Source organism: Scyliorhinus torazame, chromosome 4, assembly GCF_047496885.1.
Source record: "Scyliorhinus torazame isolate Kashiwa2021f chromosome 4, sScyTor2.1, whole genome shotgun sequence".
NCBI classification, from domain to species: Eukaryota; Metazoa; Chordata; class Chondrichthyes; order Carcharhiniformes; family Scyliorhinidae; genus Scyliorhinus; species Scyliorhinus torazame.
In genome coordinates, this window is record NC_092710.1 from 282,418,212 (window position 1) to 282,444,704 (window position 26,493).

General features: G+C 50.3%; 1 protein-coding gene across 7 annotated transcripts in view; it reads left to right on the forward strand.

Moving 5' to 3' along the window:
• Positions 1 to 26,493, forward strand: part of LOC140410977 (glutamate receptor ionotropic, kainate 2) — a 682,991-nt gene that overhangs the window by 352,718 nt on the left and 303,780 nt on the right. For all 7 annotated transcript variants that reach the window (XM_072499848.1, XM_072499850.1, XM_072499849.1 and 4 more), the window contains exon 8: positions 20,678 to 20,821. In XM_072499848.1, coding sequence (XP_072355949.1) covers positions 20,678 to 20,821 — 144 coding nt within the window. The remainder of the gene's footprint in view (positions 1 to 20,677; positions 20,822 to 26,493) is intronic.

Genomic DNA, 26,493 nt, shown 5'->3' on the forward strand with positions numbered 1-26,493 from the left:
CCTACCGATTCTCGGTTGGAACTGTGACTGCCAGGCAGTTCGACAGTCCAACACACCGAACTATTAATCAGAGACACTTATGTCACGGGCATGATGTCTACGTACGTTCGCCAGCGATTATTGGAAGGGGGTACGCTCGATCTTGCAGAGACTAGGCAGCTTGCTAATTCACTAGAAGTGGCCTCCCATAATCTGGAGGCCTACACCTCCGACCGCACGTCATCGTGGGCCCCATCAGCTGCCGACTCACCTGCGCCGCGTGGCAGCCATCCAACTCCGGGGGGCCCACGTGTTATTTATGTGGACAGAGCAAACACCCCAGGCAGCACTGCCCGGCTTGTTTCCGTTTGCCAGGCCCGATCGGTCGCCGCTGTTTCCAGACCCGGCATTACTACACCCCCCATGTGCGATCCAGGGACGCCGTCAACTTCTCCACCGCAAGCCACGTGCGGCCCGTGGGCGCCGCCATCTTTGATGCCATCCGCCATGTGCGCCCCGTGGGCGCTGCCATCTTCGGTGCCATTTTGGACCGCGCCTCAGGACCTCTGCTCGTCTGGCCATTCGCTGCCTACTGATACCTCAACGGGCACGAGACAACCTGCCTCTTTGACTCCGGAAGCACAGAGAGTTTCATCCACCCTGCTACGGTAAGGCGCTGCTCCCTCCCGGTACTCCCCGCCACCCAGACAATCTCCCTGGCCTCCGGATCCCATTCCGTTGAAATCTGGGGGTACTGTGTCGCGACCCTCACCGTCCAGGGCGTGCAGTTCAGCAACTTCCAGCTCTACGTCCTCCCCCACCTCTGCGCTGCCCTGTTAATAGGCCTTGATTTTTCATGCCATCTCCAAAGCCTTACTTTGAAATTCAGCGGACCCCTGCCCCCCTCACCGTCTGCGGCCTCACGACCCTTAAGATCGATCCACCTTCACTGTTTGCGAACTTCACCCCGGACTGCAAACCCATCGCCACTAGGAGCAGACGGTACAGTGCCCAGGACAGGACCTTCATCAGGTCGGAGGTCCAACGGCTTCTGAGGGCGGGGATCATTGAGGCCAGCAACAGCCCCTGGAGAGCTCAAGTGGTGATAGTGAAGACTGGGGAGAAGCACAGGATGGCCATTGACTACAGCCAGACCATCAACCGGTACAGGCAGCTCGACGCGTCTCTCCTCCCACGCATATCTGACATGGTCAATCAGATTGCGCAGTATCAAGTCTTCTCCACACTTGACTTGATGTCCACCTACCACCAGCGCCCCATCCGTCCGGAGGACCGCCAATACACTGCCTTTGAAGCAGATGGCCGCCTCTATCACTTCCTTAGATTTCCCTTCGGCGTCACCAATGGGGTCTCGGTATTCCAGCGAGAGATGGACCGAATGGTTGACCAGTACGGGCTGCGGGCCACCTTCCCGTACCTAGATAACGTCACCATCTGCAGCCACGATAAGCAGGTCCACGATGCAAACCTTCAAAAATTCCTCCATACCGCTAAACTCTTTAACTTCACCTACAATAAGGAGAAATGCGTGTTCCGCACCAACCGCTTAGCCATCCTTGGCTACGTAGTGGAAATTGGAGTCCTAGGGCCCGACCCCGACCGCATGTGCCCCCTCCTGGAACTCCCCCTCCCCCACTGCCCCAAGGCTCTGAAACGATGCCTGGGATTTTTCCCGTATTACGCCCAGTCCGAAATATGCGGACAAGGCCCGCCCACTCATCAAGTCCACAGTTTTCCCCCTGTCAGCTGAGGCCCGCCAGGCCTTCAACCACATCAAGGTGGACATCACCAAGGCCACGATGCACACGGTCGACGAGACCCTCCCCTTTCAGGTGGAGAGCAATGCATCAGACGTAGCTCTGGCCGCCACCCTCAACCAGACGGGCAGACCCGTGGCTTTCTGTTCCCACACCCTCCATGCCTCCGAAATTCGGCACTCCTCTGTCGAAAAGGAGGCCCAAGCCATTGTGGAAGCTGTGCGCCATTAGAGGCATTACCTGGCCGGCTGGAGATTCACTCTCCTCACTGATCAACGGTCGGTTGCCTTCATGTTTAACAATACGCAGCGGGGCAAGATCAAAAATGACAAGATCTTCAGATGGAGGATCAAACTCTCCACCTATAATTATGAGATCCTGTATAACCCGGGGAAGCTCAATGAGCCCCCTGATGCCCTATCCCACGGTACATGTGCCAGCGCACAAGTGGACCGACTCCGGGCTCTCCACTATGACCTCTGCCACCCGGGGGTCACCCGGCTCTTCCATTTTGTCAAGGCCCGCAACCTGCCCTACTCCATTGAGTAGGTCAGGACCGTAACCAGAGACTGCCAAGTCTCCGCGGAGTGCAAGCCGCACTTCTACCGGCCAGATAGAGCGCACCTGGTGAAGGCCTCCTGCCCCTTTGAGCGCCTCAGCATGGACTTCAAAGGGCCCCTCCCCTCCACCGACTGCAACATGTACTTCCTCAGCGTAATTGACGAGTACTCCCGGTTCTCCTTCGCCATCCCATGCCCTGACATGACTACTGCCACGGTCATTAAAGCCCTGCACAGCACCTTCACTCTGTTCGGTTTCCCCACCTACATCCACAGTGATCGGGGATCCTCTTTCATGAGTGATGAGCTGCGTAAGTTCCTGCTCAGCAAGGTTATCGCCTCGAGCAGGACGACCAGCTACAGCCCCCGAGGAAACGGGCAGGTGGAGAAGGAGAACGGGACGGTCTGGAATGCCGCCCCTTCGGTCTAGAAATCTCCTGGTCTGCCGCTGGCAGGTGGTCCTCCCCGACGCGCTCCACTCCATCCGGTCGCCCCTCTGCACCACCACTAATGAGACCCCTCACGAACGTGTGTTTGCCTTCCCCAGAAATTCCACCTCCGGGGTCTCGCTCCCAACATGGCTGACAGTTCCTGGACCCGACCTCCTCCGGAAGCATGTGCGGAGCCATAAATCGGATCCCTTGGTCGAGAAAGTCCACCTCCTCCTTGCAAACCCGCAGTACACCAACGTGGCACACCCCGATGGGCGCCAGGACAAAGTCTCCCTCCGGGACCTGGCACCCGCTGGGTCCCCACCCACGACCCCCGACCTGACATCTCCTCCCCCCCTCCCGGTTGCCTCATTCACCCCTGCGCCACCCACCCTCCCTCCAGCGAACCTCACCACAGCCCCCACCCCAGCAGGATCCGTCCTCCCACTGGATCCACTCAGGGGTGGCGAAGACGAGGACAACATGCTCCCGGAGTCGCAGGTGACCACGTCGGTGCCCACATCACCACCAGGACTGAGGCGATCGCAGCAGAGGGTCAAAGCCCCCGACAGACTTAATCTGCAATGTTTCCGTCACCCCCGCCGGACTCTTTTTAAACAGGGGGTGAATGTGGTAAACACCACTAGTGATATATTGCATGTATTATGGCACTGCCCATGTATTACAGGTACTACGGTAAATCCATGCCTGCTTGCTCCTCCCAGCAGGCGGCGTATAAAAGTGTCTGCTCTCCTGCGCTGCTCCCATTCTGGTTCCAGCTGCAGGAGGCACAACATCTTGTGCAATAAAGCCTCGATTGTTTCACCATTCTCGTCTCGTGGTAATTGACGGTACATCACTACCGAGACCCTCTGCCATGGCCGCAACCAACTGCATCACGCCTTGGATACCTCCACTAATGCTGCGGAAATCATGCATCTGGCTGTCCACTGTGGTCGCCAGGCTAGCAACCCCGGATGGGTCGGTGCTGTTGGCTGGAGGTCCTGTGGGAGAATGAACACGTGGTCAGTGGGAGAGATGCGTCTGTGTGTATGGCATCAACAGCTCACGTTTGACTGGTCGTCTGGTTGGGGCCCGGTGGTTTCTCACCACTGTGGCATGCGCCGACCTCCGCGTTGGTGACCGCTCTGTCCTGGGCCACCCTCGTAACCTCCAGGACCCGTTCCTTGAAGATCGTGAGAATTTTTATGTCCAGCACCCCACCGCCAGACAGGGCCCTCTCCCGACGATTGTAGGACAGCTTCTCCTGTGGAGACACAGAGAAGGCATTGTTAGCTGCATATGGGGGTTGAAGGGAGGGGAAGTGAAGAGAGTAATGGGGAGGGCTAGTTGAGGTTTGGTGGGGTGTTGGTCGCGTGGGGGTGGGAACTCATGCCTGTGGCCCAGTGTAGGTTGTTGACCTTCTTGTGGTTCTGGGTACCAGCCATCCTGCGCACAGTGCCCAAGCTGATGGCCACTGCCACATCAACCCAGGCAGCACTGCCTGCCCTGTGGCTCACCCTCCAGCACCCTCGGCGGAACAGGACACCCCTCCTGGCCTGAACTATATCTAGGAGCCCCCCAGGTCTGCTTTTCCAAATCTTGAGGCCGGTCATCTTGATGCCATGGCTGTGAGCTGAATGGGGTTTGTTGTGCGAGTGCTGTTTAAATGCTGCTCGGCTTGGTTAGCAAGGGGGCTCTCGAGCGCGGCCCCGGCAAATCGGCTGGTGAGCCTTTATTTGCGGTGGGAAGCCTATGGTGCCTCGTTAAGTGACAGATTAGCATTGTATTGTGTTGCCGGCTTTGCCAGGACGAGCGCCAGCATGCTTGCGGCAGTTCCACACTTGGAAATCATTCTGGAGAATTGCGCCCAATATCGGAAAAGCTGGAGTGATAACCAGGCTGTGTTTCTGGGGAGAAACACTTTGGCTTTCAGTCAGAACCTGAGACTTTTCCATTTTTTAGGAAGAACCCACCCACCACCTTACTTCCAAATAATGGGTCGAAAACAGGAAGATGGAAAAACATTAAGCCACTGAATTCAGGAGGCAGTGAGCAGCCATTATTGATGCATCGTGCTGAGAAAGCCCACATTTATTTCAATTATGCTTTGAAGAGGTGAAAATGCGTTAGACGGCAGAAGTAGGCATGCATGACAATTTGCCGTGGGAGATGCAAATAAATCCAGTTAATGATCTATTTGAATAAAGGCACCGTTCTCTTAACCCCGCGACCTTTATATTTTTTTCAAATAAACACAATTTAAAAAGTGACAGCTCCTGTTATCTGCCAGCAGTGTACGAGAGCATGTCCGTTCGTCATGTTTCATCTCCTGCCAAAAGAGGCGCCAACATGGTTAAACCCATGATAAATGCACACCCTCTCATTCATCATTGCCTGCTTTCTTGTATAGATGGCTTTGTGAAATGCATAGGAATATTACACCAGAAAATGAGAAGATTTAGCCCTACATCAGATAATGGCTCACTGGAGAAACGTAATAGTAAATCTGGAACAAGATGATTTCTCATTTAATAGTTCATTGACTTTCCTCTTTGAGGCAATGCCTTCACCGCGATTGCAATGTTTTTTACAGCCTGATTCAAAGCAGTGCTCCTACACTTCTGGACATATTTTTCACAGGCAGATCATTTGTTAGAATTTTAAATAGTTATCTATGGTTCTGTGTGTATTAATATTCACAAGTGGTATACTCCAGGAATTTGTTTAATGTTTACATTATATATATATAATCTATCCTTCTGACTTATTAAAATTGCAGTTGAAGATGAGTCTTTGAATCCCAATTGCATTCGGTATTTCAGCTTGCATCCTTATGTTCAAATTGTCTATGTAAAGCCATCACTTCTTATTAAATTTTCCATCCGTTTTCAATATCTCCCACTGTACATAATTCTACCTCCTCTGCCTGTTAAGCCTATTTACCTCCGTGGGGTTCCTCATGTAAAAATCACATATATTTGCGGACCATAAAATTACACATTCAGGTTTTACAGAAACCCGCATGAGGAATAATAACATTTTGGCAGACTGATAAGCAGTGAGAAATGAGTGACAATCAAATCTTTTCTCAGTATCAATTTCATTTGCTATTTTCACTAAGGCCACAAGATAACTCTGTGCGGTTCCTGATTGTTTATGTTTGTGACATCTTATGACCTTCTCAGGAGCATGAGTGTGGATACGGCCTGCCCACACCGATTCCATTGGAGTTGGGGGAATATACACCCCCTCTTAAATGTGCGGTCTCTGTTAAAGTGATGCTGCACAAATGAACTGAAGGCTGGTTGTAAATGATCTAGAAAGAGTCCATTTGCAGGAAAATGGAGCAGGAAGCATTTCATTGGGCTCCCATATTCAGTGATCGTGTCTCAAAGGCACTTGCCACTCAAGTGAAGGTGAAGAATCCCTACTTGCACCTATGATCTGGCAGCATTGCCACAAGAATGCTTATGACCCCACATCAGCGATCAACATCAGTGAATGCATCTTCACATGGCATCGCCCAACACACCGCCAATCTCTTATGCTGCTCAATGCACCTCAACCCAATCACTTGCAGTACCAGCACCTAGCACTCAGGATCAAAATCTAACACTCAGATGCTCCACCTCACTCTCGCACACCTCTCAATGCCTCCACATGCCTTAAGCTATGGCAGGATTATTCCCCAAATACAGTGTTGCACACTTGCTGACATTTTGCCCTCACTCTTCCGGACCTTAATGGAGGGCATGCGGAGGATCGGTGATGTGTATGGGTGCATTGGCTGGCTCCAAGTTAATAGAGGGCACAGTGCAGAACTTGTCTTCCCATAAACTCTGCTCCATCTTTTCGTGCTTTAGACATAGCGACTCTGCCACTGTTACCCCCATACTATTTCATTCTTTGTATGGGGAGGTAACTTGCTCTTCTGCTATCCCTGTGAACAACACTCCCAACCAACACAGCATCTCCAAAAACACTCTGGGATACTTCCAGACACTCTGCAATGGAAAGAATTGTTGACAATGCCTTTAACTGCAATTTAGCCTGGCCTGTACCGAAAGTGCACAGCCCATTGTATGGCCTCACACCTGACCTTTGCAGAATGAAATGCAAATTAGAAACATAGAATATAACTTCAGTAGCCTCCAGTGGCTCTACGCAACTGAATTTCGCATCCATTATATTTAATAAAGATTGCAGCTTTGATGGAAATAGTGTCTGACTGCAAAGGCACACGATTGCCTACTAAAAAAACCTCTTAGCTATTTTGTAGTTATTAAGTTATTTGGAACCTATTTCCCCTGAAGGTCTTGGAAGATGGGCAATTGGCTTTCAAGACTAAGATCGATAGATTTTTGTTGTCATGGTGTCAAGGGCTGTGGAGCTATTGTGAGTAAATGGAGCTGAGATCGGCTGTGATCTGACTGAGTGACAGAGTAGGCTCAAGGGATTGAATGACACACTCTTGTTCCTATGATTAGGAACTGCATAATTTTGCTTGCAAACACTTATTGGCTCTGAGAATGATACGCAGGCACGTTGATAGTTTCCAGTTTCAGAATCTACTAACTGAGAAGTAGAAACTGACAGACACAACCGGGATAGGATCAATTGTTCTCTGTGAGGGGCGAGGAAAGGGAAAGTTGAACATGGGCTGTGATTTCATATTCTCGGCTACAAAAAGGCATTTTTAATGTTTAAAAATGAGTGATTGTAGCCTGCTTCACCACGGTTGCCATGACATTTCTTAAAAATAACAATGGTGTTCGGGAAGCTGCAAGAAACACTGAGCAGAATTCTCCCATGTCCCCACCTGCAGGATAAATGGCGGGTGGGGCGGGGGGGAATGGGAGGTCCAAAAATGAGTTTGACGACAACGTGAATTTACAGCGGGATCTTACGATGCTGCCTACCATGGCAGTTTGGGAATCTCGCTGGAGGCCGGTGTGAAACCAATCTGCATCCCGCTAATGGGATGCAACTGAAGGCTTCACCGGATTCTTCCCCCTTGCCTCATCCTCTGTAACACCAGTGGGACAACACGCTAGTTCAGAATGCACCTGGCCCAACATGCCACATCAGAAGAAGGCCTAGGGATGCCTCCAATTCGGGTTGGAGGCCTCCAGCGACCCTGGACCGTGGAACGTCACATAGTCAGTGGTGGGGGGAGAATGTTAACGGTTGGTTGGTGATGCCAGGTACGTTTTAGATTTGGCACCTAGAAATGATGGCAGGACGTGCATCATCAATCCCGCCGCACCACAGAAAACTGTGCAAAACCCCGAATGTGGAATTAACTACGCCAATTTGGCATGGTTTCCCATTGGCCTCCATAGCGGGAACGATTTCTTGTTCCGTCATGGGACTGATGGCATGATTCTACCTCCCCGGTGTGCTCGGCACACCTCCCACTATCCCGGAGAATAGCATGAGAACCCCTAGATGGGATTCGCTCTTGGTGCCGAATGGAGTGCGATGCTCCCGTCCCATGGTACCGGACACGATCTGGTCCATGTCCTCACTGGCCGTGAACAAGACTCACATATTTAAATGAGTCTTTAAAATCCCCAGCCATCTAGTTTAAGGTGTACAAGACGAGCTTGCGCAGGTTTTACTGGCACGCTCCATTTTGAGGTTTTATTGTTTTTTCCCATTGGGAAGAGTTCTACCCTGATGTATGTGTGTCGACAGGGTAGAACTGTTGAAAATGGATGGCACAACCTCCTGGGAAGAGCAGTTTAGTTTAGGACCGGCCTATCATTTGTCAAGTTCTGCTTCCTTTAGAAAAGGATAAACTTACAAACATTGCTAGATCTGAACATTTAGTGATACAGAACAATCCGTGCTTTCACACGCAGTGATAACCACATTGACGCTGGGTAATAATTTACAGTGCAGCATTCGTTTTCAGAAAGTGTTCTGGAGAACTGTTCCAAAAGATTGTGCCATATTGTAGTGACTTAAGCACAATAACTTGTAGAACAGATTGCACCATGCCAATGGGTGTTCAGTGCAGGAATAATTAAATGAGTCATTGAGACAGGCAACATATAGTGACTGTTCATGCAAAGTAACTCCCTGAAGGTTGTGATGGGAATTAATAAGGTGGAAAAATGGTCGAAACCAAAGGCAAGAGCATATTGTTGCATCTCAAATTCAAAGCATCATTGGCCAATAACTGCTGCCATTCATTGCAATGTAACCTCCGTTATACTTGACTAAATTTGATTTAATTACCTTCTTGCAAATTCGTGTGGTGAAAATATATCCGTTTGAAAGCATTACCTGAAGTTATTTTCAAAATCATAAGATTTGTAGCCTTTTTACATGTATGTTTTTACAAAACTCACTGTGGGCAAACAGAAAATAAAAGTATCACTTTATTTGTACCAATGTTCCCGAGGCCAGATTTTGGAGGATATGGAGAACTAGAATAGTACTCATTTTAATGAGAATACAATGCAATTTAACAGTTCATAAAACAGTAAAATTTAATTTGACACTGCAGGTTTTATTAAATTTCACCGGGAGAAAAGCCGGCATGTGACACGTGTGAGTTAACACTGATGATCTCAGACATAATAGACTTAATTAACTGATGCTGGGGCAAATTGTTTCCAAGCCATTGACTGTTGATATTACTGAACGAAGATAATCGTCCCTGTGGTTTGGGGGTGGGGGGTTGGGGGAGGAGGTAGTGGGTGGTGGTGGTCGCAGGAGGCGGGAGTATTTTATTGATCATGAATTGTACTGAAGAACCCTGGCCTTGAGAAATACATTGCATAAATGCAAGTTCTCTCTTTTTGGAACTTCCATGCTACAATATGCTGGAAATAAGTCAAATCAAATTTCTAGGCCAATAAGTAAGAAAATTGACTGGCCATCAACATGGACAACAGGTCAAACAAACATTTGGGTGGGATTTTCTGACTACCTCACCCCCCCACCCCCTCCCGCACAACGTCCACTGTGTGTTTTCTGGTGGTGGAGGCACCTCGCATTGGCCAGTGCCAGAATCCTCTGGTCCCACCAATGTCTATGGTGGTTGAGGGGCAAAAATGCCCCCCTTGCTTTGCGCACCAGATGGACCAGCAAATGGTCTGTGTGAGTTTTGGCACCGACCCATCTGAACCAGGCAGTCAGTGAGGAGAAAACCATTGGGTTCCACCTGCAACAATTCCGCCGATTGTGACCATTCAGGGCACTTTGGCAGGGCCCGAGATGGAGGTGAGCCGAGGTCGGCAGGACAATTCTATTTCAGAACCAGGAGTTGCTCTTTTTCTCCTCGCAGCTCCACAAGAAAATGTTTCTCAATTTTGGGACAGTCCTTTCATCCACCTCCACTGTCCCTTGAAATAACTGGTATACTCTGTGGGCAGAGATTTCCTGATGCAAGTATTCCGATTGGCCTAAGCAATCAGCCCAGTGATTACTTCAGGTGATCACCCTGGAATACCAGTTATCCAATCCAGAACTGCAGCTATCTGATGTTGAGTGCAGATTAGTCAGGGGAATTAAAAGGATATAAAAATGGAAACAGGTATAAAATTACACCAACTCACTGCCATTTTACACCATTGCACAAAGTCAAGTTCTAGTCCATTGATTTATTAAACTATATAAAGCAGTTGTAATTTTTCTGAATTTAGTTTAAGAAAAAAATGAACAAGCAAGTGTACACTGAAAATTCTATTGAATCATTCCGACCAAGGTCTTCATAGAATCCCTATAGTGCAGAGGGAGGCCATTCAGCCCATCAAGTCTGCACTGACCCTTGGAAAGAGCATCCAACCCTACCCACACCCCCACCCTATCCCCATACCCAGTAACCCCACATAACCTTTTGGCCACCAAGGGGCAATTTAGCCTGGCCAATCCACCTAACCTGCACATCTTTGGGCAGTGGGAGGAAACCGGAGCATCCAGAGGAAACGAACACAGACAAGGGGAGAACGTGCAAACTACACACAGGCACCAGAGGCTTGAATTGAACACAGGTCCCAGGCTCTGTGAGGCAACAGCGCTAACCACTGTGCCACCATACTGCCCTCAGTCCTCCACTCCATTCCACATTCACTGAATATCATCTCATACCATGAATAAGTTTGAATGTGGAACTCAGGTTCGAATGAAACGTGGAGACAAAAGTGCAAGTGCTGAGACAGTCATTTTATTAACTCATAATGCACCAAGACCAGCAGGACAATGACCTCAACCTTCCATGTTAGTCCATGCTGCAGTATGTCCCTAATTCAATGTTACCATAAAACACCAAAGCTACAGTGCCATACATCCTGACACATCCGCACACTTGAGTGCGGCCTCAACCGGGACATGGGAATCATGTCGCATTACATTAATCCCCCACCATCTGGCCTGCGAAATCCTACCAACTGTCCTGGCTTGATACAATTCACACCTCTTTAACCAGGGGTTACCCCATCTCTGGATCTGTAAAGATTTAATCACCTGCTAATGGTCGCATTCCAAGCATTGTCTGGCATCTTTGAACTTGTCTATATATATGTTTCTGGAACATACCTCTTCATTCACCTGAGGAAGGAGCAGCGCTCCGAAAGCTAGTGACATCGAAACAAACCTGTTGGACTTTAACCTGGTGTTGTAAGACTTCGTACTGTACATCCTGAAAGTTATAGAATAATGGCTAGTTCTAATTGTCATACGTAAATAAAAGTAAAATACTGCAGATGCTTGACTCTGAAACAATAACAGAAAATTGTGGGAAAACGCAGCAAGTTTGGCAGCATCTGGGGTGAGAGAAAATAAGTGAATGTTTTCTGTCCGCTCTGAAGAAGAGTCATGTGGACTCAAAATGTTAACTCTATTTTCTCCCTCCACAGATGCTGGGTATTCCCAGCATATTCTGTTGATGTTAAAACATGATGTGGAGATGCCGGCGTTGGACTGGGGTGAGCACAGTACGAAGAGGTCTGTTCCAGAAATACATATATAGACAAATTCAAAGATGCCAAACAATGCTAGGAATGCGAGCATTAGCAGGTGATTAAATCTTTACAGATCCAGAGATGGGGTAACCCCAGGTTAAAGAGGTGTGAATTGTCTCAAGCCAGGGCAGTTGGTAGGATTTCGCAGGCCAGATGGTGGGGGATGAATGTAATGTGACATGAATCCCAGGTTCCGGTTGAGGCCGCACTCATGTGTGCGGAACTTGGCTATAAGTTTCTGCTCGGCGATTCTGCGTTGTCGCGGGTCCTGAAGGCCGCCTTGGAGAACGCTTACCCGGAGATCAGAGGCTGAATGCCCATGACTGCTGAAGTGTTCCCCGACTGGAAGGGAACATTCCTGCCTGGTGATTGTTGCGCGATGTCCGTTCATTCGTTGTCGCAGCGTCTGCATGGTCTCGCCAATGTACCACGCTTTGGGACATCCTTTCCTGCAGCGTATGAGGTAGACAACGTTGGACGAGTCGCACGAGTATGTACCGCGTACCTGGTGGGTGGTGTTCTCACGTGTAATAGTGGTATCCATGTCGATGATCTGGCACGTCTTGCAGAGATTACCATGACAGGGTTGTGTGGTGTCGTGGTCACTGTTCTGAAGACTGGGTAGTTTGCTGCAAACAATGGTTCGTTTGAGGTTGCGCGGTTGTTTGAAGGCAAGTAGTGGGGGTGTGGGGATGACCTTGGCAAGATGTTCAGCGTCATCAATGGCGTGTTGAAGGCTGTGAAGAAGATGACGTAGTTTCTCCGCTCCGGGGAAGTACTGGACGACGAAGGGTATTCTGTCGGTTGTGTCCCATGTTTGTCTTCTGAGGAGGTCGGTCCGGTTTTTCGCTGTGGCGCGTTGGAACTGTCGATCGATGAGTCGAGTGCCATATCCCATTCGTACGAGGGCATCTTTCAACGTCTGTAGATGTCTGTTACGCTCCTCCTCGTCTGAGCAGATCCTGTGTATATGGAGCGCTTGTCCATAGGGGATGGCTTCTTTAATGTGTTTAGGGTGGAAGCTGGAGAAGTGGAGCATCATGAGGTTATCCGTGGGTTTGCGGTAAAGCGAAGTGCTGAGGTGACCGTCCTTGATGGAGACGAGTGTGTCCAAGAATGCAACTGATTTTGGAGAGTAGTCCATGGTGAGTCTGATGGTTGGATGGAACTTATTAATGTCATTGTGTAGTCGTTTCAGTGATTCTTCGCCGTGGGTCCAAAGGAAAAAAATGTTATCGATATATCTGGTGTATAACATCGGTTGAAGGTCCTGTGCGGTGAGTAGGTCCTGTTCAAACTTGTGCATGAAGATGTTGGCGTATTGGGGTGCGAATTTGGTCCCCATGGCGTCTGAATGAAGAACTTGTTGTCGAAGGTGAAGACGTTGTGATCCAGAATGAAGCGGATGAGTTGCAGAATTGCGTCTGGAGATTGCAGTTGTCGGTGTTGAGTACTGAGGCTGTTGCAGCAATGCCGTCATCATGGTGATGCTGGTGTAGAGTGCCGAGACGTCCATTGTGACGAGGAATGTTCCTGGTTCAACTGGTCCATGGTTGCTGAGTTTCTGTAGGAAGTCCGTCGTGTCGCGACAGAAGCTGGGTGTACATTGTACGATGGGTTTCAAGATGCCCTCGACGTAGCCAGAGAGGTTCTCACACAGGGTCCCATTGCCTGAAACGATAGGGCGGCCTGGTGTGTTGGCCTTATGTATTTTTGGGAGGCAGTAGAGATCTCCAATGCGGGGAGTACGTGGGATGAGAGCACGTAGGGTGCTCTGAAGATCTGGATCCAAGGTCTTGATCAGTCTGTTAAGTTGGCGGATGTGTTCCTTGGTCGGATCTGCGGGTAACTGTCTGTAGTGTTCTTGGTTGTTCAGTTGTCGGTATACGTCTTTGCAGTAGTCCGTTCTGTTCAGTACGACAGTGGCCCCCCCTTTGTCTGCTGGTTTGATGACGATGCTGTGGTTGGTCTTGAGAGCGCGGATGGCATTGCGTTGTGCTTGGGTGATGTTCGGGGTTGTCTTGTGAATGCGACTGATGAATCTGGCATTGACGCGACTCCTGACGGCTTGAGCATACATGTCGAGTCTAAGGCAGCGGCCTTCCGGAGGGGTCCAATTCGGCTCTTTTGAATTGAGAAAGAGTCGAATTGGACCCCTCCGGAAGGCCGCTGCCTTAGACTCCACATGTATGCTCAAGCCGTCAGGAGTCGCGTCAATGCCCGATTCATCAGTCGCATTCACAAGACAACCCCGAACATCACCCAAGCACAATGCAATGCCATCCGCGCTCTCAAGACCAACCACAACATCGTCATCAAACCAGCAGACAAAGGGGGGGCCACTGTCGTACTGAACAGAACGGACTACTGCAAAGAAGTATACCGACAACTGAACAACCAAGAACACTACAGACAGTTACCCGCAGATCCGACCAAGGAACACATCCGCCAACTTAACAGACTGATCAAGACCTTGGACCCAGATCTTCAGAGCACCCTACATGCTCTCATCCCACGTACTCCCCGCATTGGAGATCTCTACTGCCTCCCAAAAATACATAAGGCCAACACACCAGGCCGTCCTATAGTTTCAGGCAATGGGACCCTGTGTGAGAACCTCTCTGGCTACATCGAGGGCATCTTGAAACCCATCGTACAAGGTACACCCAGCTTCTGTCGCGACACGACGGACTTCCTACAGAAACTCACCACCCATGGACCAGTTGAACCAGGAACATTCCTCGTCACAATGGACTCTCGGCACTCTGCACCAGCATCCCCCATGACGACGGCATTGCTGCAACAGCCTCAGTCCTCAACACCGACAACTGCCAATCTCCAGACGCAATTCTGCAACTCATCCGCTTTCTTCTGGACCACAACGTCTTCACCTTCGACAAAAAGTTCTTCATTCAGACGCACGGAACATCCATGGGGACCAAATTTGCACCCCAATACGCCAACATCTTCATGCACAAGTTTGAACAGGACCTACTCACCGCACAGGGCCTTCAACCGATGTTATACACCAGATACATCGATGACATTTTTTTCCTTTGGACCCACGGCGAAGAATCACTGAAACGACTACACAATGACATTAATAAGTTCCATCCAACCATCAGACTCACCATGGACTACTCTCCAAAATCAGTTGCATTCTTGGACACACTCGTCTCCATCAAGGACGGTCACCTCAGCACTTCGCTTTACCGCAAACCCACGGATAACCTCATGATGCTCCACTTCTCCATCTTCCACCCTAAACACATTAAAGAAGCCATCCCCTATGGACAAGCGCTCCGTATACACAGGAACTGCTCAGACGAGGAGGAGCGTAACAGACATCTACAGACGTTGAAAGATGCCCTCGTACGAATGGGATATGGCACTCGACTCATCGATCGACAGTTCCAACGCGCCACAGCGAAAAACCGGACCGACCTCCTCAGAAGACAAACATGGGACACAACCGACAGAATACCCTTCGTCGTCCAGTACTTCCCTGGAGCGGAGAAACTACGTCATCTTCTTCACAGCCTTCAACACGTCATAGATGACGCTGAACATCTTGCCAAGGTCATCCCCACACCCCCACTACTTGCCTTCAAACAACCGCGCAACCTCAAACGAACCATTGTTTGCAGCAAACTACCCAGTCTTCAGAACAGTGACCACGACACCACACAACCCTGTCATGGTAATCTCTGCAAGACGTGCCAGATCATCGACATGGATACCACTACACGTGAGAACACCACCCACCAGGTACGCGGTACATACTCGTGCGACTCGGCCAACGTTGTCTACCTCATACGCTGCAGGAAAGGATGTCCCGAAGCGTGGTACATTGGCGAGACCATGCAGCCGCTGCGACAACGAATGAACGGACATCGCGCAACAATCACCAGGCACGAATGTTCCCTTCCAGTCGGGGAACACTTCAGCAGTCAAGGGCATTCAGCCTCTGATCTCCGGGTAAGCGTTCTCCAAGGCGGCCTTCAGGACCCGCGACAACGCAGAATCGCCAAGCAGAAACTTATAGCCAAGTTCCGCACACATGAGTGCGGCCTCAACCGGGACCTGGGATTCATGTCACATTACATTCATCCCCCGCCATCTGGCCTGCGAAATCCTACCAACTGTCCTGGCTTGAGACAATTCACACCTCTTTAACCTGGGGTTACCCCATCTCTGGATCTGTAAAGGTTTAATCACCTGCTAATGCTCGCATTCCTAGCATTGTTTGGCATCTTTGAACTTGTCTATATATGTGTTTCTGGAACAGACCTCTTCATTCACCTGAGGAAGGAGCAGCGCTCCGAAAGCTAGTGACATCGAAACAAACCTGTTGGACTTTAACCTGGTGTTGTAAGACTTCATACGATGTTAAAACAGTCATACGTGTTCTTTGTCTTTTGAATGTTGTCTCCAGTCTCTATCCTCTGTGGTAAGTATTTGCCTACTTCTGAGACCTGGGGCGAAATTCTCCTACCCGCCCCGCCACATTTCTGCCCCGACCGGCCGGCGGGAGTCTCCGTAACACCGGCTGGTCAATGGGGTTTCCCATTGTGGGGCAGCCCCACGCCGTCGGGAAACCCCCGGGCGCCGGCAAAACGGAGACTCCCGCCGGCGGAGAATGACACCCCTGGCTGTTTTGGTTAGACAGCTGGGGCGAGATTCTCTGACCCCACACCGGGTCGGAGAATCCCCGGGGGCTGGCGTGAATCCCGCCCCCGCCGGTTGCCAAAGTCTCTGGCACCGGATATTCGGCGGGGGCAGGAATCGTGCCGCGCTGGTTGGCGGGCCCCCCTCGCTCGATTCTCCAGCCCGGATGGGCTGAAGTCCCACCGCTAAAATGCCTGTCCCGCCGACGTATATTAAACCACCTACCTTACCGGCGGGACAAGGCGGCGCGGGCGGGCTCCGGGGTCCTGGGGGGGGCGCGGTGCGATCTGGCCCCGGGGGGTGCCCCCACGGTGGCCTGGCCCGCGATCGGGGCCCACCGATCCGCGGGCGGGCCTGTGCCATGGGGGCACTCTTTCCCTTCCGCCTCCGCCACGGTCTCCAGGAGGCGGAAGAGACTTTCTCCACTGCGCATGCGCGGGAAACTGTCAGCGGCCGCTGACGCTCCCCTGCATGCGCCGCCCGGAGATGTCATTTCCGCGCCAGCTGGCGGGGCACCAAAGGCCTTTTCCGCCAGCTGGCGGGGCGGAAATCAGTCCGGCGTGGGCCTAGCTCCTCGAGGTTGGGGCTCGGCCCCCAAAGATGCGGAGCATTCCGCACCTTTGGGGCGGCACGATGCCCGTCTGATTTGCGCCGTTTTGGGCGCCAGTCGGCGGACATCGCGCCGTTTCCGGAGAATTTCGCCCCTGGTTCGTGATGCAGAGTGAAGCCAATGATGCGGGTTCAATTCCCGTAGCGGCTGAGGTTATTCATGAATGGCCTACTCCGCCTCACCCCTCACCTCAGTTGCTGTGATCCTCAGGTTTAATTATCATCCGTCAGCTCTCCCCCTCAAAGGGGAAAGAAGCCTATGGTCAACTGGGACTATCGAGAATTTACCTTTACTTCTGAGACCTGGCATTGAGATGGACCAAGCAGGCTTTTTCCCTGTGTGCCGTTTTGTTGCGCATGCCTGAAATGTGGAGGGAAAAAATATACTTTGTCAATGGCTTTCCATTGTTTTGCTGAGAGGTGACAAGAAGAAAAACAAAGTTTATTTATGGTCATGTGAAAGGCACTCTCCAGGAAATATCCTGATACAAAGAAAAATTACAGCACAGGAACAGACCCTTCGGCTCTCCAAGCCTGCGCCGATCCAGATCCTCTATCTTAAACTGTCGCCTATTTTCTAAGGATACCTGGGGCTGGATTCTCCGTTTCAGGCACCACGCCTTCGTGAAAACTGTGGTCTTTTACGCCAGAAAAATGGGCGTCAAAAGGCCACAGATTCACAGCCTTTCAGGGGGCTAGCAGGCAGCTGTCGTGGAGTTCACAGCTCCAGTTGCGGATACGGCCCCCCGCACTTCCAGGTCAGAGGCTGCGCATGCACATGGCGGCCTCCAGCGGCTGCGCCGTGCTCCATGGCGGACTCAGACCGAGGACCTGGACCGCGGAAATAGTGCCCCCGATTGACCGCTCACCAGACCCGGACCGTCCGCACACACTGCCCCCAGTCCCGAATGAGGCACCCCCTGCCCTCCGATTGCCCTGCCCCGACTGAGGCTGCCGCGGACTGAGTCTGCAGCCGCCTCGCGAGTATCCCGAACGGCAGGACCATGAGTGGTCCACGCCGCTGGGAATTCGGCCAGTCGGGGGTGGAGAATAGTGGGGCGGACCTCTGGCAATGGTCTCCGATGTTGTTTACTGTACGCGCTTTTTGGGGGGTGGAGAATCACCGAACCGGTCCCGATTTAATGCGGGAAACTGGATTCTCCGCCCCGTCGCCAAACACGATTTCGGCGTCGGGGTGCGGAGAATCCAGCCCATGAACACTGGATTTAATATTTTCAGCTTTCCGAACGGAAGTTATAGTAATAAGAATTTGCGTATGGTCCCCTCATGCTGGAAAACGAATAAGAATTGCATTTATGTCGTACCTTATCCTTTCGAAAAATCTGAAAGCAGTTGACACTAGGAGAATACATGCTGTAGTGACTGAATCATCGATACAACAGAAGCTGGAGTATCTGGATAGGCATCCACCATATCAACACTGGAATCTTAATAGGCATGGGATGTCTGATAAATGCAAAGCAGCAATTGACAAAGGCAATAGAAAGCTGAATGACATAAGTCAAAATATAATATTAAGGTGCTCTAGCCAGACTGCAAATTGGGAAGTGTTTTCAATTATCGGCACTGAGGCAGAATGGGTAATTTAATTTTGACAAGGGGACACTGGCTTAAAGTGGTAAAGGGAAAATTTATGTCTGTCACCAGGAAGTCCTCCTTTACACATATAGTTGGAATGGATCTGGATATCTGGAAAAATAGTTAGCTGCTAGTGGGCAATGGGTCTTTCTATATGTATGAAGGGCTAAATCAAATTCCCTGTCTGGAATTATCTTCTGCTGAGATGTCAGGAATATCTCAGCACACTGCATCACGGAATTATGGAATGCAGGATTGTGCCAATGATTTTCCACACATTTGAACCCTGTTTAAAATCTCCTTAGTGAAGACCAGAAGCTTCTCCATTGGGGGAAGTGGTGCAATATTACCAGAGATGTTTGTTCAGCAGATGGGGTAACAGAACCAAGGAGGATGGATATAGTTCTGATACTTATGAGCCATGATCTAACTGAATGTGGTAAAGGCTCAATGGGCTGAATCACCTACTCCTGTTCCTGTGAATGCTCAATATTCTGATCAAACTCCTCTATCTGCTTGCTAGTTTAACCAGTGTTACCCCATTTTTAAATATATGGCTTAATGCTTCCATTTAAAATAATAGTTCAACGGGTTTACACAAAAATGCTAAACTTTCGTAAGACACTACTCCTTACTCCACTAGGAGCACTGACAGTCTTATTAAAACTCCAGATGCCACTGGCAGAGAGCAATGTTGAATTCTAGCTCTGGCAGCATCCCATAGCTGGACACAGAATGCCAGGTCCAGTGAGGGTCCCACAGCTGATGGGGAAAACAGCTCAGAGCTGGCCCTCGAGCCACAGTATGAGCTAAGACTGTTCTAGGTCATTTCATAGAAACATAGAAAATAGGAGCAGGATGAGGCCAGTCGGCCCTTCGAGGCTTCTTCGCCATTCATTAAGATCATAGTTGATCATTCAACTCAACAGCCAGATCTTGCCTCCTCCTGCCGCCTCCTGCGTATAGATTATCATAGAATTTACAGTGCAGAAGGAGGCCATTTGGCCCATCGAGTCTGCACTGGCTCTTGGAAAGAGCACCCTACCCAAGGTCCACACCTCCACCCTATCCCCATAACCCAATAACCCCACCCAACACTAAGGGCAATTTTGGACACTAAGGGCAATTTAGCATGGCCAATCCACCTAACCTGAACATCTTTGGACTGTGGGAGGAAACCGGAGCACCCGGAGGAAACCCACGCACACATGGGGAGGATGTACAGACTCTGCACAGACAGTGACCCAAGCCGGAATCGAACCTGGGACCCTGGAGCTGTGAAGCAATTGTGCTATCCACAATGCTACCGTGCTGCCAAAGTATAGTTTGATCCCCTTGACCTCAAGTACTATATCTAACAAACAAAACAACAAGATGACCTTGGTGGGTGGAGACAGACTGTCCAGCGGAGTCTATCAATAAAGAAATGATTATCAGACACGCCAAGAAAGATTCCTTATGATTTTCAGTTTCCTACTTTTTTTATTGACATCTTAACAAAAGGGTGCGATTTTTTAAAAAAAGGAAAAATCTGACACATTTATGATTACCTTCAGGTGCTAACTGGCATTTTACTTTGTCGAAAGAGATGGGTTTCTTTTTAAAAAAAATATTTTTATTGTTTTTTCTCATATTTATAAACAGTTGTGTATATACATTACATTTTTCTTGCCCGTGCTAATTTACTTTATTTTACAGAGAGGTTTATTTTGTCCTTCATTGAACTAACTTAATGTACATTTTGTTGCCCCCCCCCCCCCCCCCATTGGCTTCAGCACCCTTCCTCGTCTCTTGTGGTTTCCCCACCTTCCTTCCGCCCCCCCACCCCCGGGTTGCGCAGTCCTTTGATTCCTCATCTATCAGCTTTGTGTTTCTTAAGAAAAAAGCAGAGGCAGAAAATAAAAATCACAAACTTTGGAAATAACCAAAGAAGATAAATACGGAACAGGTCAAAAGGTTGGCATTTCTGGGCATGACGTTTCATCATTACTTATTTGAGACATTCGGGACTCTGATGTAAATGTCCCTGGCTGGCAGCATTTTGTGATTTGATTATTTTCTTGTGTTTCTAATTTCAGACAAATGCTGCCTTAGTTTATGATGCAGTTCATGTTGTTTCGGTGGCTGTGCAACAGTCTCCACAGATGACCGTCAGCTCCTTACAGTGTAACAGGCACAAACCCTGGCGTTTTGGGAGTCGCTTCATGAAGTTCATTAAAGAGGTACTTCATGTTTGGAACTTTTATGTTGTGTTGGGTGTTCTGGATCACATATAGGTCACCAACACTTGAAATAGTGCAACACTATTTTATTGAATCATTAACTGTTTAAACATACTCAGACTGTGGGTTAATACGATACTAGCTTTAACTAAAGACCTTTGCCTTGTCCTAACCAGTCGATGCACTCAGCACATGGTGAATGTCTGTGTTGCAGGCTGTGAGCTCTGACCTCCTAGCTAGCTGCAACTTGAATGAGTGGGAACTCTGATGCCCCCTGTCTTTATAGTGCGTGTGCTCTCACTGGTGATTGGTTGTGGTGTGTATGCTGATTGGTCCCACTGTATGTCCACCAGTGTGTGTCTGCACCATGATATACTGGTGTATATCATGACATTTTAATCCTTGTATCCCTTTCAATTCTGACTTATTTACACTCTGTCCAATATCAGCTTTATGTTCTTTGCAAATCCAGTGAAATGGATCATTAACTGCACGAGTGCCAAAACTCTATTCAACACAGTGTTCAATAACATTGAGCTCGAGTTTCTTCTCTTGACAAAATGAAGAGGATGATTGTGGTGTTGGGTGTTCTGACACACAGAAGAGCCAACACAGTTGCATATGGTACAACGTTTCTTTATTTAAACTCACTATTTACAACTTGGTCTTTTGCACTCTGCACGTGGGGGGCTCCCTGCTTGTGGTGTTTCAACAGCTCTCTCTTGTTTCCTTCTCCCCAGACCTACTGACCTCCAGGTGTCGTGCTCGTGCTTTTTATGTGGTTGGTGTTCTTGTCTGTGATTGGTTGTGGTGTTGTGTGCTCTGATTTGCCTGTTAGTGTGTCCATCATGATGTGTGTGTTTGAATATCATGACATCCCCCCTTTTTACAAAGATATGTGCCTACGTGGTAATAAATATGATCGTGACGTGAGTGCATCTAAGAGTGTGTGTGTGTCGTGTGCAGCATGTGTCTATGACGGAACTATGTACATGGGGCGATGTCGAGTGCGTCACATGAATCCAGTTGTACCATAACATAACAGAAATGCGAACGAGAGAAGAAGAAAAAAAATTTGAACAGTTGTCCAGTCAGACGACATCTGGAACGATAAACAACAACAGGTTATCATGTAAAATTGTCCAACTTATTAAACATATGAACTGTATTATAAGTCCATTCTAATGGGTTTGCGACGAATTCGGGTTGACCGCCTTAAGGGTGGATCAAGAACCACCGGCTGCTGTGCAGGCATGGCCATGGGTGGCGATGGAAAGGGCGTGATGTGCGGCAGCTCCACAAAGTCATCCTCGGAAGCCTGTTGAGGATCTGGCGTGTTGTGTGGCTGTGAGCGTGGAAGTCGGCGAAGGGCGCGCCGATTGCGGCGACGCACGGAACCATCCGGCATGCGAACCAGGAACGAGCGGGGAGCCACTTGTCGGAGGACTTCGGCCGGTGCTGACCAGCCACCATACGGTTGATGGACGCGTACTTTGTCTCCGGAGGACAGGGGGGGCAGGTCCGTCGCTCGTGTGTCGTACCGACCTTTCTGGCGATCACGCTGCAGTTGCATGTTCCGAAGAACCGCCTCATGGTCTGTTGTCGGTGCCAGGACGGAAGGTACCGTCGTCCTGAGGGAGCGACCCATTAGTAGCTGCGCTGGCGAGAGGCCCGTGGATAACGGGGCCGATCGATAGGCCAGCAAGGCAAGGTTAAAGTCCGATCCGTCATCAGCCGCCTTGCACAGGAGCCGCTTTGCGATGTGGACACCCTTTTCAGCCTTCCCGTTCGATTGTGGATGCAGAGGGCTGGATGTCACATGAGTGAAACCATATGCTGCGGCAAAGGACGACCATTCACGGCTGGCAAAACAAGGTCCATTGTCTGACATGACAGTCCTTGGAATGCCGTGGCGAGCAAACGTTTCCTTGCAGGCCCCAATGACTGCGGACGACGTCAGATCATGGAGAGGCATGACTTCCGGGTAGTTTGAGAAGTAGTCTATAATAACAATGTAATCTCTGCCGAGCGCGTGAAATAGGTCAACACCCACCTTCGCCCAGGGGGACGTCACCATCTCGTGTGGTAGAAGTGTTTCTGGAGGTTGCGCTGGCTGAAACCTCTGACAGGTTGTGCAGTTGAGCACCATGTTGGCTATGTCTTCATTAATACCCGGCCAATATACCGCCTCCCGGGCCCTTCGTCTGCATTTTTCGACGCCCAAGTGGCCTTCGTGTAGTTGACGAAGAATCATCTGGCGCACACTGTGTGGAATGACGATCCTATGCGATTTCATAAGGACCCCGTCTATATTGGTGAGATCATCTCGCACATTATAAAACTGGGGGCACTGCCCTTTTAGCCACCCTTCCGTCATGTGGCGCATCACTCGCTGCAGCAGAGGGTCAGTCGCCGTCTCTGCGCGTATGTGGGCCAGACAAGGATCATCAGCTGGCATATTTGCTGCTGTCAGAGTCACGTGTGCCTCAATTTGACGCACGAACCCCTCCGCATCTGGTGGTGTGCTCACTGCTCGGGAAAGAGTGTCCGCCACTATGAGTTCCTTCCCCGGAGTGTAGATCAGTTCAAAATCGTACCTCCTGAGTTTAAGTAAGATGCGCTGGAGGCGAGGAGTCATGTCGTTCAGGTCTTTGTTAATGATGTTGACCAGGGGGCGGTGGTCAGTTTCGACCGTGAATCGTGGCAGGCCATACACATAGTCGTGGAACTTGTCCAGTCCAGTTAACAAGCCCAGGCATTCTTTTTCGATTTGCGCGTAGCGCTGTTCGGTAGGGGTCATGGCTCGTGAGGCATACGCAACCGGGGCCCATGATGACGTGCTGTCTTTTTGCAGGAGTACCGCTCCAATACCAGATTGGCTGGCGTCTGTTGAGATCTTTGTAGGGCGAGTCGTGTCAAAGAAGGCCAGCACTGGTGCCGTGACCAGTTTGTGCTTGAGCTCCTCCCATTCCCGCTGATGCGACTGGTGCCAGTTGAATTCCGTCGATTTTTTTACGAGATGGCGCATGTTTGTTGTATGAGAAGCCAGGTTGGGAATGAACTTCCCAAGGAAGTTGACCATGCCCAGGAATCTTAAGACAGCCTTCTTGTCAGCCGGTCGTGGCATGGCTGTGATGGCGCTAACCTTGTCTGCATCGGGACGGACCCCGGACCTTGAGATGTGGTCCCCGAGGAATTTCAGCTCCGTCTGGCCGAAAGCACACTTCGCACGGTTGAGACGCAGGCCATTTTGCCGTATGCGGGTGAAGACACGTCGAAGACGATGCATGTGTTCCTGCGGAGTGGTGGACCAAATGATGATATCGTCCACATATACACGTACCCCTTCGATGCCTTCCATCATCTGCTCCATAATGCGGTGGAATACTTCAGATGCCGAAATGATGCCGAATGGCATCCGTTTGTAGCAGAATCTGCCAAAAGGGGTGTTGAATGTGCATAGTCTTCGGCTGGCCGGGTCCAGTTTGATCTGCCAGAATCCTTTGGACGCATCCAATTTAGTGAATATGTTGGCTCGCGCCATCTCGCTGGTGAGGTCTTCTCGTTTCGGGATGGGATAGTGTTCCCGCATGATGTTGTTGTTCAGATCTTTTGGATCTATACATATACGGAGCTCGCCAGAGGGCTTCTTTACACAGACCATGGAGCTGACCCATGGCGTGGGCTCCGTGACCTTGGATAGGACCCCTTGGTCCTGAAGAATCTGCAGTTGTGCCTTGAGGCGGTCTTTGAGAGGCGCAGGAACCCTGCGAGGTGCGTGAACGACAGGGATGGCGTCCGGTCTGAGTCGAATCTTGTACGTGTGTGGCAATGTCCCCATGCCTTCAAAAACCTCCTGGTTGTGAGCGAGGAGGGAATGGAGATTCGCGTGGAACTCAGCATCCGGGAAGTCGGATATCTCATCTGGAGAGAGAGACATGATGCGCTGTACCAGGTGAAGGACCTTACACGCTTGTGCGCCCAGTAACGAGTCCTTTGATGAGCCCACAACTTCGAAGGGGAGTGTGGCCGTGTACCTCTTGTGAGTCACCTGTAGCTGGCAAGATCCTACGGACGGGATAACGTTCCCGTTATAGTCAACCATCTTAAGCCGGGATGGTGTGATGGGCGGTTTGACCTTCATGGCCTGGACTGCAGAGTAAGCAATCAGGTTGGCGGATGCGCCGGTGTCCAGACGGAAGGCGACGCGCGATCGGTTGACCGTCAGGGTGGCACACCACTCATCGTCTGGATTGATGGCATTGACCTTGTTGACATCAATGACGGCAACTCGGAAGTCATCCTGGTCATCTGCATCACTTAACTGGAAGTCGTGATGCGTGGGCTGGACGGTCCTGACTCGTGTGCGAGGTTGTCGAGGATGCGCCGGATCCATGGGTTGAGCCGCACGACAGCGGGCTGCGTAGTGGCCTATCATGGCACATCTGTTGCACTGTCGGTATTTTGCAGGACATTGCCCTTTTAAGTGTAGACCTCCACACTTGCTGCACGTCATGACGTCACGACGTTCGTTGCGCCACTGCGCATGCGCAGTGCGATCTTGCGGTGGGCGCGCCTGCGCAGTGCGTCCCTCGTTGTGGCCGTTATTCTTGGCGCGCACCTGCGCGGGAGACCGCGAAAAGCGCGGGAAGCGGCCGCTGTCGTCCGGGCCGTGGGGCGGGAAGAAATCGACGGCCTGGATGCGTTCAACGTCGTGGGCGGCCTGGCTTGCCGATTCGACGGCTGGGGACCCCCTCCGTGCCAACTCGGACGCCTGAAATCGGGCAAAACGGCAGGCAGCATTTTCATGGAGGACACAGGCTTCCACAGCAGACGCTAAGGTGAGGCTCTTTATTTTAAGAAGCTACTGGCGTAGGCCACTAGAGGCAACGCCAAAAACAATCTGGTCCCTGATCATGGACTCTGTAGTGGTGCCGTAACCGCAGGACTGCGCTAGAATCCGGAGGTGCGTCAAAAAGGGTTGAAAAAGCTCCTCCTTACCTTGCAGGCGTTGCTGAAAGATGTATCTTTCGAAAGTTTCGTTTACTTCAGTTTGAAAGTGCTGGTCCATTTTGAGGATGACCGTGTCATATTTGGCCTGGTTTTCGCCTTCCTCGAACACCAGTGAATTAAAGACATCGTTTGGGTGGGGGCCTGCGTAGAAGAGGAGCATTGCAATCTTCGAATCATCCGAGACATTCTGTTTTTCGGTGGCACGGATGTACAGGTCAAATCGCTGCCTGTAGAGCTTCCAGTTGGTGCCTAGGTTCCCCGTGACTTGCATCGGCTGCGGTTTGCCGGTGTGGTCCATGTCCAGAATGGCAGGTTGGTAGGCAGGTATCGATCCACTCCTGTACCATGTGGTGTTGGGTGTTCTGACACACAGAAGAGCCAACACAGTTGCATATGGTACAACGTTTCTTTATTTAAACTCACTATTTACAACTTGGTCTTTTGCACTCTGCACGTGGGGGGCTCCCTGCTTGTGGTGTTTCAACAGCTCTCTCTTGTTTCCTTCTCCCCAGACCTACTGACCTCCAGGTGTCGTGCTCGTGCTTTTTATGTGGTTGGTGTTCTTGTCTGTGATTGGTTGTGGTGTTGTGTGCTCTGATTTGCCTGTTAGTGTGTCCATCATGATGTGTGTGTTTGAATATCATGACAATGATGTCCTT